Here is a 14492-nt window from a genome sequence, read left to right as displayed (position 1 = left end):
CCTTGCTCAGTTTGAACTTTAGCAAGTCATCGTGATCACGTCTACATGGCTACATGAATTAAGTTGCTGCCACGTGATATGCTGATTATATATTTGCATTAAAAAGCAGTTGAACAAGTATAACTGATAAAGTGGGCAGTGAGTCGTGCCGCAGGCAAAGTCTGACACTCTGGGAAGTGACCTGTTTTCTGCAGTTGTTTAGAAATTCCTGTTTACATGTGTCATGAGCATGAGCACACAGCAGGAGATAGTCCACTTCAAATGTGTTTTCACTGGAAATGTTCAGGCTGTTTAGGCGAGTGTGCTGTCTACAATGCAGTAACACCAGTGTTCAGTGCTTTGCATATGTAAAAACAGCATATGTGCCTGTGTGAAGGATTGAGGACACTTCACAGTGTGGAGATAGGTGCCCAGAAATCTCCACACTTTGGAAAGTCCCAGTCTACTGAAAACAAACAAACAGCATAGCAACTTAGCATGCTAACAAATCTGTTCAGCTCCGGTAAACTCATGTACTCCTGATTCACCGGCCTCATTTCCAAAACACTGTAATTGAACCAGTTTCCTGTTATTACTGTGGTAAAACTGAGTAACTAAATAGGGCTGCTCTGATAACCTTATTTTTTCCTACCTTGCCAAGCTATAGAGGTTTTGCCTGTCTTATTAACAAAAAAAAAATCACTGCAAAGTCTTTAATGTCATTTATTTCATCAGTTCCCATTAATAAGCATGATACCTGGAGCTTTTTGGATTTAAATAAAACCCTACCTGCTGTGCATTCCTCTTGTCAGTCGTCGCCCTGCGCAAGTTCTCGGCTCCCTCCTTGATCTTTAGCTCCTTGCGAATTTCCCTACGGATCCTTTCCCGCTGCTCATCCAGAAGCTGCTGAACACTGGAGTCCGAGAAGTCCGAGTTTTGGTCCAGACCAAGCTGCTCCAGAACCGACAGCCCGCCTGGGTCACTCTGGACAAGAGGAGAGACGGAGCGGGAAAAAACGAGGAGATGATTAGACGAAATCAACAATCAAATCACTCTGCCTTAGCCTGGTTAGATGGGGTGTTGAGAGTGAGAAAGACAGAAGAGGAAGAGATGGTGAGCAAGATAAGGCAGTAATGGGGGGAAAGAGAGCAAGACATGATAGTGATTGGCGTGAGGGATTGGTGGGGGTAGAGAGGAAAAGGGCAAACAAGAAAGCTACAAAAGGAAGCAGGAGGATGGGAAAAAGATGCAGGAGGAGCGTCGAGGAATGGCAAAAGTCTTCTTCAGTTGCTGTTTACAATACTTTCAAACAAACTCTGCAACGTTTAACCTGTTTACAAGCAGCGCTTTGAAACTACTGATGTTCAGGAATACCATTAGAGATGCTATTTTCAGGAAATTTGTCTGCCAAATGAAACTCAGACTACACACAAGGATCAAAGTGAATTACAGATCTGTCCCATGACCCAGACTGGCCATTGTATTCATTCAGAGCTTTCTCACGAGCCAGTCCCTCTCTTCTGTGCGAGAAATCCAACGATTGTCTGAAAGTACATGAAAAACAACAGCACAACAACATATAGGTACTACAACGTGAAGGGACTCCACTCACACCACAACTTTTTCTTCTGTACTAGGAGGCTATTTACATATTGTCTGGTCTCGAGCAGAGCTACAGCTTACTATAAAATAAGTCATCAGGAACCCGGCAGCAGAGAAAGACTCCGGGTTACTCGAAATCACAGTCACTCAGCCACTATTACAGGAACTCACAAATCAAACAAACAAGCCAACACTTCACCTCAGAGCTGTCCTCATCCTCCTCGTCACCATGCCAACACATAATTCCCTCGGATTTTGACGTCCCAAATAATCTACAGAGGAGCAAAAACCTTGCGGTACGCTTCTGAGCTCCGCCAAACTGTTAATGCCACACAGAGTGCGACAAGGGCTAAGGGGAGAAAAACGATAAAAAGAGATAAAGAGAAGGAGAGTTAAGTGAGGGAGGAGGGGGAACGCCTCCAAAAGAGGATATCCGTCCCAACACCAAGCTGCTCAGGCCTTTCCTGTTTCCTCTGCGATTTTGCTGCTGTCAGTGGCGAGTGAGACACAGAAGAGGGTCGCGGCTCAGCACATAAAGAATGCATTCTCCCTGTTAAAGCTTTAGTCAATTATTATTGTATCTGTGACACAAAGCCATTAAGTTCACTGCTTAATCTGATCTCGCTAGAAGTGAATTTGTGACAGCTATGTTTTTTTTAAACACTCTTAATTTGATGGTTGATATGATCTTAAGGGCGGAAACAGGGGGAAGGATGCGTTTTCTAAGTATGGGATCAGAGCCAGAGAGTAAGGTTTGGACGCATTACTGCTGCCTGCTTGACCTCCCATTTCCTTTGGGCTCGATATCTACAAACCCCAGTGGTGATTCCCCATCGCTTATAGAAAGCCTTCTTAAAATATGATAACATCGCTATAGAAGCTACAGTGGGTGGACTCCAACATTATTAGAACTATGGCTGACTCATAATCAGCCTTATTTAGAAGAAATTGATGCATTTTCCTGTAGGTCTGACCACATGACAAGCAAAATGTCTATTACGCTGAAACTCTAATAAATAGAACCAGTTAGTAAATGATTTTATGACCGCATTAGGAAGGAGAAAGGGATTTTCCTTTGGTTATTGGCAAAAACTTCCAAAGGGCAGGAAAAACCTTGATGATCCTTTAAACTATAAGACAAAGAGTGAGTAGTCTGTGTCATGTTGTACAATATCAGTTTTGAGATGCAGGATTATCTGACAAATAGCTGTGATTTGTAGCCCAGTGGTCTCAGAAGAAACAAAAACATGCCGAGTTTTGATCGTCCCCCCATGCTGTTGTTGAGTTTTGAGGCTTGGCCACAGTGCTGTGAGTCCTGTTATTCTATGACTCGTTTCCTGCTGCATGATGATTGGCTGATAGCTTACCCACTACAACCACATTTAAGAGAATGTAATTATGAAAATTACAACCTTGAAACAGACGATTTTTGGTATACAAAACACGCCATTACTCATCAGTGGATGTGTGTCAGTATAATTCAGATCATATACACTCATCATGGGAATGAATGTCATGGTAATTTGGGGATTTTAATGATTTCTTTGAACTGCTCTTTTTTCCAGGGTGGAATGATTGTACAGCATACATCTTTAATGACATTGACAACGAAGAAAAAAATTGGGTGCACAGGTTTGAAATGTAAGTCCAAGAAACTCAGTAAAGATCTAAGAAGGAGAATTGTAGATTTACACAAGTTGAGAAAGTAACTTGGAGCCCTTTCTAAACAATTGCAGATTCCAAGATCATCAGTTCAAACAAGTGTATGTAAGTTATTCAGAGGTGTCACCACTTTGCCAAGATCCGGAAGAAACCACGATCTGCAAGGATGTTCAGGAACCACTTAGGAGCCCCCAAAGCCCAAGCCTGCCATGAACTGGAAACTGCTGCAACACCAACGTTACTGTGCACAGTGAAATCAGTTTTCCATCACCATGGACTGAGAGGGTGTTTTGTAGTCAAGGATGCAACAAGAATTGAGCTATTTGGCCAAAATGACAAGAGCTATATTTGAAATAGAGGTGACACTTTCAAACCTAATAGCACTGTCCCAACCATCAAGCATGGTTGTGGTAGCATCATGCTCAGAGGCCGCTTTGCTGCCAGCGGTTCTAGGGGCACATCACACAAAGTGAATGGGATAAGAATGGAGAAGAACTTCACCTCAAATCAACATCTAGATAGTTGAAACTTGGACATAGCTGGGTGTCCCAACACCACAATGGTCCCAAACACATCAAAACTGGTTTTGAATGGATAAAGCAGGCTAACATTAAGCGCCTGGAACGGCGTTCCCAAAGCTGTTGAAACCAACAGGCTGGAGGTCGGACGAGTTTGAATGAATTCTACTGGTTCTGCCTGGAAAAGTGGTCAAATATTCAGCCAGAATTATGCCACAAACAAATGAGATTGGTCTTGGTACTACTTGCTAAGGGTCATTTAACCAAATATAAGTGAAGGTACACGAATGTATTTGAGCCTGAATGTATAGTTTCGACCCTGTGTGGATTAGAGAAAATGCAAGATAAATTCAAACTTGTGCACCCAATACTTATTTTTTAGTTAAGTTATTAAAGATCTATGCTGTACAATCATTCCGCACCTGAAAAAGAACAGATCAAAGAAAAGCACAAAATGATCATGACATTCATATTTAAACCTGTGATCAAAACTGCATAAGACCAAGGAGTAGGACTGCCTTTCACTTCTTAGTTGGAGCAATCCAAACTAAGTGGACATATTACTCTTTAAAACTTAAAATCTTTCCTGTTTAATAAATCATTAGCATCTAGCTTATAACAGAGTGAGTGAAAAACAGGATGCAAGTATACAGAAAGGCAAGAGTATGCTATTAGCATGCTGACATCACTTTGCCACAGCAAAAATGAATGCAGCTCATTAGGTGCCCTTCTGTAAGCAGTCACTGATAGCAATCACAACAACCAAAGTCATGAGGTCAGCAGTGACGGGCCTTTCATGATGACTAACGATGAAGTGTTTTAACTGGATTCTATGATTTCTATTTAGGGAAGCGTGTAAAAATGGTTTTTTTTTTGTCATATTGGGAGAACCTGAGTGCAGACGGGACTAATTATCTGTGATTTTGCAATTTGTCTGTGTGTCCACATAAAGTTGACTCATCTCTGTCTAAATTTAATATAATTGCTTCCTTTAATTGGAAAAGAGGGACTTTGACTGCATTTGTCAGTAAGCTTTAGTCTGTTATGATTCATTTTTTATAAAAATAAGTTAAAACTGAAGAAAAATACACTGTTAGGATATTCTGTGCTGGCATTTCATTGCTTGACATGAACTGTGGATTATTAAAATGTACAGCAATGTCATTTTCTTCTTTGTCATGCCTGAGGACCACATGAAACATTACCAAGGGCTAATAAAGACTAGCAGGCCACACTATGATAATCCCGAGTGTTTGTGAAGTGGTTGGATAAATCTATACAATCTAAAAAATAACTGCATAACACCTCAAGCACAATAAAAGTTAAAGCAGTCACATCTGTGAGTTCTATGCGATATCATTAAAAACAGCAAGTAAAAAGGGTCTCTGTGGCTCCTAAAGGCTGTAAACCAAAATAAAGACATTTATAACTTTACCACTAATCACGCAGCGCTGCTCTTAATATCACCAACGACCATCTTTGAAAGGAAATGTTGACTTTTTAAAGCAGAGACTCTTGTCTTTATGAGCAAATATGAGCCTTCTGGGTGGCGGCTGTTATTCTAAGGCTGTGACCCCTCTTAATCCAGAGTGACTGATGAAGACGAGGAGAAAGCTCATTGATGCCAAGACGTCACTTTAACACGACACAATCCTCCACGTCTACATTTGCGTCTCCACCTCGTTGTATACATATATACACGTAATCCACACCTGCAGCTGTAAAAACAAACACACAAACAAAAAACCAGACTAAACGTTTGCTTTATTTCCAGCAGACGATCTGCTGTTGCTAAAAAAAGGCTGAAGTGTTTGAGTAATCGTGCATTGCTGTGTTTGTGCTGTTCCTCACTATCAAGTGATTATCAGTGAGATGGTGAAGTGATTGTGTAACTGAGCCAGAGGGAGGCTGTTTAAGTTCTCCTACTTTGCATATACTCTCCTGTTATCCACAATTTTGGGCAGAGATGCCAATAAAATGGAGTCATGTTACAAATAAAGCTTGATTCACTGCGCTGCTTTTGATGTGTACCTCCTTAAAAATGCGGCTACATAACAAGGCAGCAGAGACAAGTGTTGGACTGCAAGACATCTGGTGGCTGCTTTGGTTTTCTTGAACAAGTTTCTGATCCGAGCAGAGATTGTTCAGTGACGAAGAGAATTTTAAGAAATTAGAACGACCACTATCTTCTCATTTTCAGTAACACAAAACTAGGAGAGCAGCGACCTTTAGTTTCCTCTCACTGTGCGCTTAGTTTTAAGGCACACTGTTTAAATACAATTGTCATTATGTTAAAGTAGAAGCTCTAAAGCTCAAATTTCCTCTTTTTGATGTAAACTGTATCTGGTCTATAGGTTTGGTTGTAGTTTCTCCAAAGGTTACATTAGACTGTATCTTAGCTCAATGCTTTTGTGACGCGCTGAATTCTTTAATGTTGTGTAACTATGGCCATACTTTTTCTGTCTTTTCTTTCACATTAAAGGGACTCATAGCAATAACTAGTTTCTGGACTGTATATTGTCACAAAAACTGCAATAAATCCTATTGTTTTGCAATCTTAAGATCATTTGCACTATGAAATATGAAATTTAATTCAAAATTTTTATTTATGGTATTATGTTATCTTCATTTCACTTGGGTCTCTATTTCTGTGTGTGTTTAAGAAGGTGATGTTTGGATGGTAGCGTCCACAGGAGATGTTTTGGACCTGCTTCGCAGCACCAGACTCCGCAAAGGAAGTTAACGGAGAGAAGCGACTAGGCTGGGGTGATGTGATGTTGTCAGTAAAAACTTTTTTGAACCGTTTTGAGGCGAACGACTGACTTTTGTCCATACCAGGGAGGAGAGAGAGTTGCAATACTAACAGAAAATAAATGTATGGATGACTTTTTACCGGTTTTACTCTGAAATTGGTTCTTATTTTTAAGAAATAAATATTCAGTCTTAAAACAATCAACCCTCAGACCAGCAGGCTTCAGGATGTGCCACTTGTTACCTTCCAGCACAACATCTGCTAAAGACATGTCAGCAGCATTCAGATGTCTGAATAATGCGATCTGACACAGATATGTAGGCAGCACAAAGAGGAAGCACCAAGTGAGTCATAATGGTCACGGTGAAACTGACGCTGTTCTCACCTGACGTAAATAAAGCCGATACAGTCCAAAAAACAACGTCACTTTCCATCTGCTGACCCCTGTGTAGCAGTGCAAAGACGGCGACAGCTAAGGGACATGAATGACTCACCTCGTGCAGCTTGTTAGTGAACTAGCCCAGGGAGGAACATACAGCTGCAGTGTCCAGGGAAGCAATGACGGGCTAATTCAATAGATAACGGCACCAAGCGAGGTTAATTCAATCAGACTGTGTGAGCAGCACAGAGGAGCCTAGGGCTGGACGGAGATGGACAAGGCAGGATCGGGGTAGAGTGCAGGGTTTTTTTTGGTGTGTGCATGTACTCCACTGTGAGTACAATAGCTGGAGTTTTCCAACTGAGTGATAACGACCACTCAGTTCAGAGATAGTGTCCACACAGAGGAAAGACATGGCTCTGAGAGTCTTTCTATTCTATTCTTATGCAGACTTTAGGTGTCTGTTAATATTCTGGACAAATGGTAACCCTGCAACATGGAAATTTTGACGCTTCAAAGAAGTCTTCGCTGTGTTAAGTTGTCATGAGGAAGAGCCTTGCCCATTTTCTCCAACACGCATATTTTCTCCAGTGTGATACAATGGCTGGAGTTTTCCAAGTGAGCGATAATGACCAGTCAGTTCAGAGAGAGTGTCCACACAGAGGTCAGGGAAAGGCGGTGCCAGGCAAAAATAGGAGGACAGATATTCACTTTGAATGCACAGACACAGACACTCAAAACAAGCAAAAAAAAAAAACCAAACCCCACCACGTCAGGTTCCAGTGAAACATGACCACATGTCTCCTGGGGAGCAAGGCCACACAGCTCAGCCCAGTTCAGGCTGACAACGTGATGTTATTGTAGAGGGTGGGATCGGTGTACTCTGGTGGTCATAGCGCACCCTTTTCAGAGTGGCCTGGCAAACATGATGAGAAGTGAGAATGCCATTTTTAAAAAAGAAAAAAATGACTGGACGCCTGTTCTGTCGTGATAGAGGAAGGACAGATGGGCTAATAATAGAGGAGGAAGAAGAGAGAAGAGGAAGAAGAACGATACGCTTCAGGAAGCATTTCATAAAGAAATAAAAAATATATATAAGTATGAGATAGCACCAGTGGTTCAGTCTCTACACTCAACAAGGAAACGCATAACTATTTTAATCAACAGATGATGACTATTTATAAGGGCCAAAAGAGCAGCATTTCACGAGTCATGTATGTTAACTTATTACTCTTAGCTTTGTTAAAGGGAAAACCCACGTGGCAACCTTTAGGACTGAAAAATGTGCAGTTCCATTGCAATAATGTGATAAATAATTGATTGAGTATTGTTGCGTAAACTCCTTCTATTCATGTGCTCTCATTAGCAGGTGTCTATGCCTGTGTTAATGCACCAATACTGTGTTTCAATTCATCTTTCTGAATGAACATAACTTAGCCTCTCATGCAGTTATAGTCTGAGAGCTAAGGTGCAAGTGTAAAAAATGATGATGATCAAAAGCTAAAAACAAGAAGCTACATCCATGTAAATATTGTATACACAGTCTAAGAAGAAGAATGGCCTCAGTCTTTCTCTTAGTTTATGTGGTACTTGTTTAGCATTAGCTACATTTGGATCTCTGTGCACATGGGAGCCACAAGTGAAGTTAGAATGAATGTGTGTATGGATAAGTCTTGGAAAAAAATATTAGTAATTAGTCATTTTGCTCTTAGCAGCAAATTTATTTACTTCTGTTAGTCCTGAGCCTAGCTATGGTTTCCTAAAAACATACACGGCGTAACAGAATGTGATACACAAATCTAAGAGTAGTTACTGAGGAGCAAAGCAGATATTGCCTGATGGTTTATTAAGACCAGACTGATATTGAGTGAGCAGCTCAGTTCACCATTAATAAGGAAAAAGCGACATGAGTCTCTTCCTGTTAAAGGGAGTTCTTTATTCCCACTGTTGCAGAGTGCTATTTTTTTCACTGAGACATTGTTGCACCAGGATCCCATACAACGGGTGATTGTTATTCTTTTACACCACAAAGTTTTAACTGTTGAAGAAGCAGATGTTGAGGAGTCTGTGCAAACTTCCTAGGCAATTCAGCCAAATAAAAGGAAGCTAAAATAAATCCAAATAAATGCATCTTCAAAGCACGCAGCCACCTCTTCTTTCCTTTACTGTTCAGTCAGGAAAGTGTAGGGATTAGCCATTAAGGTAAAGATGTGGTGAACAAAACTTAAAGAACCAAAACAGAAAGAAATATAAGCCTAATCATAGTCCTTGTTTCTGCTGACACGCACTTTCATTTATGCAAACGTTTTTCACTAACAGCTGAAACCAAGAACGCAGTGGTGAGCAACAGAAGCAAAAAGGAATTCCTCATGTGATCAATAACCACGATAATGTTTGGGAACTGCACATGCTGCATGGCTAGAAAGGGGAAGGCAGAAGTCATATCTGTAAGTGTTTACTGTTTCCTCCACATCAGTCACAAAACAGATGGTGCACCTTCATGGTGTGTGGTTAGTAACCCTGCATCACTGCACTCTCTGTTTTGGAGGGTTTTATAACCCAGCAGTTAATGTGGCCGACCCTTGAAGTAAACATTTAAAAGGAGTGAAAGTGAGTAAGGAGAGGGTGTAGAGAGTGGATTGTATTTGTGCCTAAGACTAGCAGCTCTGTGATGTTTATATTTCTTTAGATTTTTAATATTATCCTATTAATCTATGCTAATTAAATAGGGCTGAACGATTATGGAAAATAATCTAATTGCGATTTTTTGCCCCAATATTGCGATTGCGATGCGATTATTTTTTAAGGTCTTTGTCTTCTGTATTATTAAACAAAGACAAGCAATACATCATATAGTATGGCCAATACTATATTACATTAATTTTAAACTGTTCTTTCCTGGAAGACAGACCTCTGTTATGATGACATGAGGTGATGCATGAATTGATGACTGACATTTTTATTTAACTTCTTCAATCACAACAGTATATTTGAACATACACAATAGTTTATTTTTAGCTTACAAACATCTGAGCATAAAGTGCTGACAAGGAACCCTGGTGTAAACATTAAAATGAAAGTCAGTACAATGTGCAGATTGCAGAAATATACATAAAAAAAATCAGTGGCTTTACCACACTCAGTTTTTCGACAAACTACTAGACAGTCATTCAATTAAAAAATAATATTAAATAAATAAAACTAATAAATAAAAAATACACACATCTTACTGATCTTTGCAGTCAGTAACATTACACATAAAGTGCAAACATAATAGCAATTGTATAAACACACACACAAACACGCCTTTAAAATTTAAAGGCGTGAAATTGGACGGTCTAGTTCTGATTAGCGTCACCGCTGTCTCGGTGGAGTTTAATAAACTCGGCCGTCTGCTTCTTGCTATCTAAAATATAACCAGACACTGGTGTAAATTCTCGACTGTCTCATACTTCTGTTTAATAAGTTTTCTGTTTGACGTTTAGTCAGCTGTGTGAAAACCAAGGAGGAACCCACCCGGGGGATTAATAAAGTTTTATTTTATCTAATCTAATAACTTTAATCTCAGCCAAACCGATTTACTCACGAACAAACAAAACACTGAAAAAAGCCCAACAATAACATTTTTAGGTTGTCTAAGTGACTTATATATCACGTTTAACCCGAGCAGCGAAACTCCGCGGTGATCTGAAAATGATGTGCCGGGAGTTGTGCCGTTCTCGGCCGCATCAGTAACCCTCGAGCTCCCGGCTAGCTGTCGAGCTGGTGGGTAGCAGACGCCTCTGAAAACGTCGAAGCACTTTTGCAAATATGGGATATCTTGATAAACCGAGCAGATATTTGATGTTTACACAACTACTTTCTCGCCTGAAAATATGTTAAAAGTTTATTTTGTGACCCTGAAAGATTAGTATGAGTAATTTTAAAACTTAGTAGCGGCCGCCATTGCTGGAAACTGGAGTTTGGCTGGGCCGCGCTATGAATTCTGGGATATGGTAGTAATTTGGACAGCCTTCGGCGCGTCGCTGTGACGTAATCGGTCTACAAATGCGGCCTCAGGAGGATGCAGCCCATGAATTTGGACATGTCCAGAGTATAATCGCAGCCTTTGCGGTTAGAAAATTGCACTTGATCATGTCGCGATATTATCGCAAATGCGATATATCGTTCAGCCCTATAATTAAAGTCATGATAATGCAAATGCCATTAGCAGGATCCATGTTTTGTGAACAATGACTGAACAAAACAGCACACATATCTATCATCTGAACCCAACTGCTGGAACTGAAGCAGCAAAGTAAAATTGCTGCTACCATGACTTAACAGTCCATGTACTCCAGGACGAGGGCGATGAAGAGATCATGTTTCTGTAACACACACACATACACACAAACAACAATGGCAGAACCATGATTCAGCACGGGGTTCCTCTAATGGATTTACAGTAACTTGTATGTGATTTCCTGCAGACCTCTTCCACTCGCATATGGGTCATTTCGAACTATTGTACTAAAAAGATGAAACTCAGGATCTCAGGAAACACCATTTCCTATTCTTGTCATGCTGATGGACTGCAAGGCACAGAGGCAAGGACAGGGAGTGGGACTGCATCGTCCCGGTCCCCAAAAAGAACCGGCCCAATGAGCTGAATGACTTCCGACCGGTGGCACTGACGTCACATCTTATGAAGACTCTAGAGCGGCTCTTCCTCAACCTCCTCCGACCACAGGTACAACATGCCCAGGACCCACTACAGTTTGCATACAAGGCGGGTGTCGGAGTGGAGGATGCCATCCTGTACCTCCTACACAGAGCCCACTCACACCTGGATGGGGGAAAAGGCACGGTCAGGATCCTGTTTCTTGACTTTTCCAGTGCCTTTAATACCATCCGGCCCTGTATGCTTCAGGAAAAACTGAACAGGATGGAGGTGGACCCCTGCCTGGTGGCTTGGATCTCCGACTACCTCACCGACAGACCACAGTACGTCAGGCTGAAGGACATCACGTCTGACACAGTGGTCAGCAGCACAGGAGCACCACAGGGAACTGTGCTGTCCCCTCTTCTCTTCACCTTGTACACCTCTGACTTCTGCTACAACTCTGAATTATGCCACATTCAGAAGTTTGCAGACGACACAGCCATCATGGGGTGTATCTGGGATGATCAGGAAGAGGAGTACAGAAGTCTGGTGAGGAACTTTGTCGCATGGAGTCACACAAACCACCTGCAACTCAACACCTCAAAGACTAAGGAACTGGTTGTGGACTTCGGGAGGTCTAGAGCAGGTCCACTGCCGGTTCAGATAGAGGGGGAGGAGGTGGAGGTGGTCAACAAGTACAAGTACCTCGGGCTGTGGGTGGACAATAAACTGGACTGGTCATGCAACACAGAGCACCTGTATAAAAAAGCCCAAAGACGACTGTACTTCCTCAGGAGGCTGAGGTCTTTTAACATCTGCAGGAAGCTCCTGAGGATGTTTTACCAGTCGGTGGTTGCTGGAGTACTTTTCTATGCTGTGGTGTGCTGGGGGAGCAGCACAGCAAAGAAGGACTCATCCAGGCTGGAGAAACTGATCAGGAGGGCTGGCTCTGTGGTCGGCATGAAGCTGGACACTCTGGTGACAGTGGCAGAGAAAAGGACATTAAAGAAACTGATGGACATTATGAACAATGCTGGGCATCCTCTGCACATGGCCATAAACAATCAGAAGAGTCTGTTCAGTGACAGGTTGCTTCTCCCAAAGACAAGAACTAACAGACTTAAAAACTCCTTTGTCCCACACGCCATCAGACTGTTTAACTCCTCCCTGGAGGGGAGAGGGAGGGGAAACAGGAGGACAAAGGAGGGAACAACTAAGCTGTAGTGCCTCTTCACCTCACTGTGCAATACTTTTGTAAATAGTCAACGGTGCAATAGACTCAATACTTGAAATGTGCAATTCACTTGTATTTTTATTTTTATTCCTATTTATTCTATTTATCCCCTTCGTATATTTTATTTATATTGTCTCTGTATTTATATATATGTGTGTGTGTGTATATATATATATATATGTGTGTGTGTGTGTGTATAACTCTGTAACTTCTGTCGGTGCTGTGCTTTTTTGGAAATCGAATTTCCCAGAGGAACCCACCCGAGGGATTAATAAAGTTCTATCTTATCTTATCTTATCTTATCTTATCTTATCTTATCTTAATAAGCAGAGAGTGGTATGATGCCCAGAAACGGAAAGCACACAAGAAGAAAGATGGAAATAAAAAAACAAAACAGTTGAAGGGAAACGGTGGTTTGCATAGCCAGTTTTGACCTTAGATCAAAAGTCATTAACATGCAAATTTTAGTAAGAAGTGCATCAACGATATTCAAATGGCTCGCTCAGGTCAAAGAAAATACAGACTGGTGAGAGTAGCAGCCAAAATGTGGAGTCACGCTAAAGAAAAGGAGAGAGAAGTGGTTAGCGATGGGCCAAGAGGGGCAGAGAGACAGACGGAGCAAACAAAGAGAGAGTGGCGAGGGGACAGGAAGAGAGGGAGGAGAGAGAGACCGCCGAGGCGGCTGAGAGAGCCACGGGGTTGACGCAGGCAGGACGGGGGGCAGAGAACGGCAATGAATCAGCAACCGCACACTGCAACTACAATGTGCAAGAACTGGGCCAGTCAAGTATTCACCACAGTAGCTCGTAGACAGCAAAGCAAAGTGGCTGCTGGCTCAGGTCTTTATATATCTGGAGCAATGGCAAGGTTGCTTTTTTTGCTCCATCTTTCTAGCGTTTATATTACAGTATTAATAAATGCCTCTGACACAAAAACCACCAATAAAGGGCTAACTGGAAATGATAACAGTGATATTTCCATTTACAACAATGGAAAAATGCCCATTATAGCATTCCAAAGAGCTAGCATGACTTTTAAATAACTTTTTTATCTTTGGACTCCAAACCCGAAAGATTCCTCCTCCTTGCATGTTTGCAAGCTGGAACCACTAAATGTTTTTTATGCTACAGAACTGATTGAAATGATTAGCATAGAGGTTTTTTGTTTCAGCTCCATTAGATACACATCTTATTTAGGAGGAGGAGCTTAAATAAAATAGGACTAAAAAAAAAAATGCTATAGGAGAACATAATGACTATAATTGGGACGGCGTGGCCTGACCCACAACTTATAAATGCTCATGTAAAAGCATAATCATGAGAATGAGGGCAAAGATGGGAAGTCCCGGTTGTTATATTCACAACTTCCAAGCCTTCCAGTACAATCCCCCCTTTTATCTTCATCATCTCCAACCTTTCTGGCCAAGTTTTCAGGCTCTAATTTGTTTTGTGCCACATCGTTTAGTGTCATCGCCGCCACCTTAAAAAGGAAATTCATACAAAAAAAATCAATGATCTTTAAGGCAAAAAACACGTATTTCAATTTAAGAATCTCACTTTGTTGTCTTGTGTCAGCTCAAATGGCAAGCCATCACTGAATCTGAAGGCCATTGTTCTCACGTCCTACTGGCCACTTCAATTTTGCACTGGTGGAGGAAACTGAACTCTGTCAGCTGCAGCCAGTTTTCCCCAAAATGACTGCACACTCGTTCACTTTACAGCTAA

General features: G+C 41.5%; 1 protein-coding gene across 1 annotated transcript in view; it reads right to left on the bottom strand.

The window, feature by feature from the left end:
• The window catches only part of pkn1a (protein kinase N1a), a 64363-nt gene that overhangs the window by 21308 nt on the left and 28563 nt on the right, over positions 1–14492 (bottom strand). The window contains exon 2 of the mRNA XM_085356113.1: positions 769–963. Within this exon, the coding sequence (XP_085212239.1) occupies positions 769–963 (195 nt within the window). The remainder of the gene's footprint in view (positions 1–768; positions 964–14492) is intronic.

This window comes from Diplotaxodon limnothrissa, linkage group LG6 (genome assembly GCF_057381915.1).
Source record: "Diplotaxodon limnothrissa isolate DT_005_m linkage group LG6, D_limnothrissa_male_GT1.1, whole genome shotgun sequence".
NCBI classification, from domain to species: domain Eukaryota; kingdom Metazoa; phylum Chordata; class Actinopteri; order Cichliformes; family Cichlidae; genus Diplotaxodon; species Diplotaxodon limnothrissa.
This window is presented reverse-complemented; position numbering and strand designations above follow the sequence as displayed.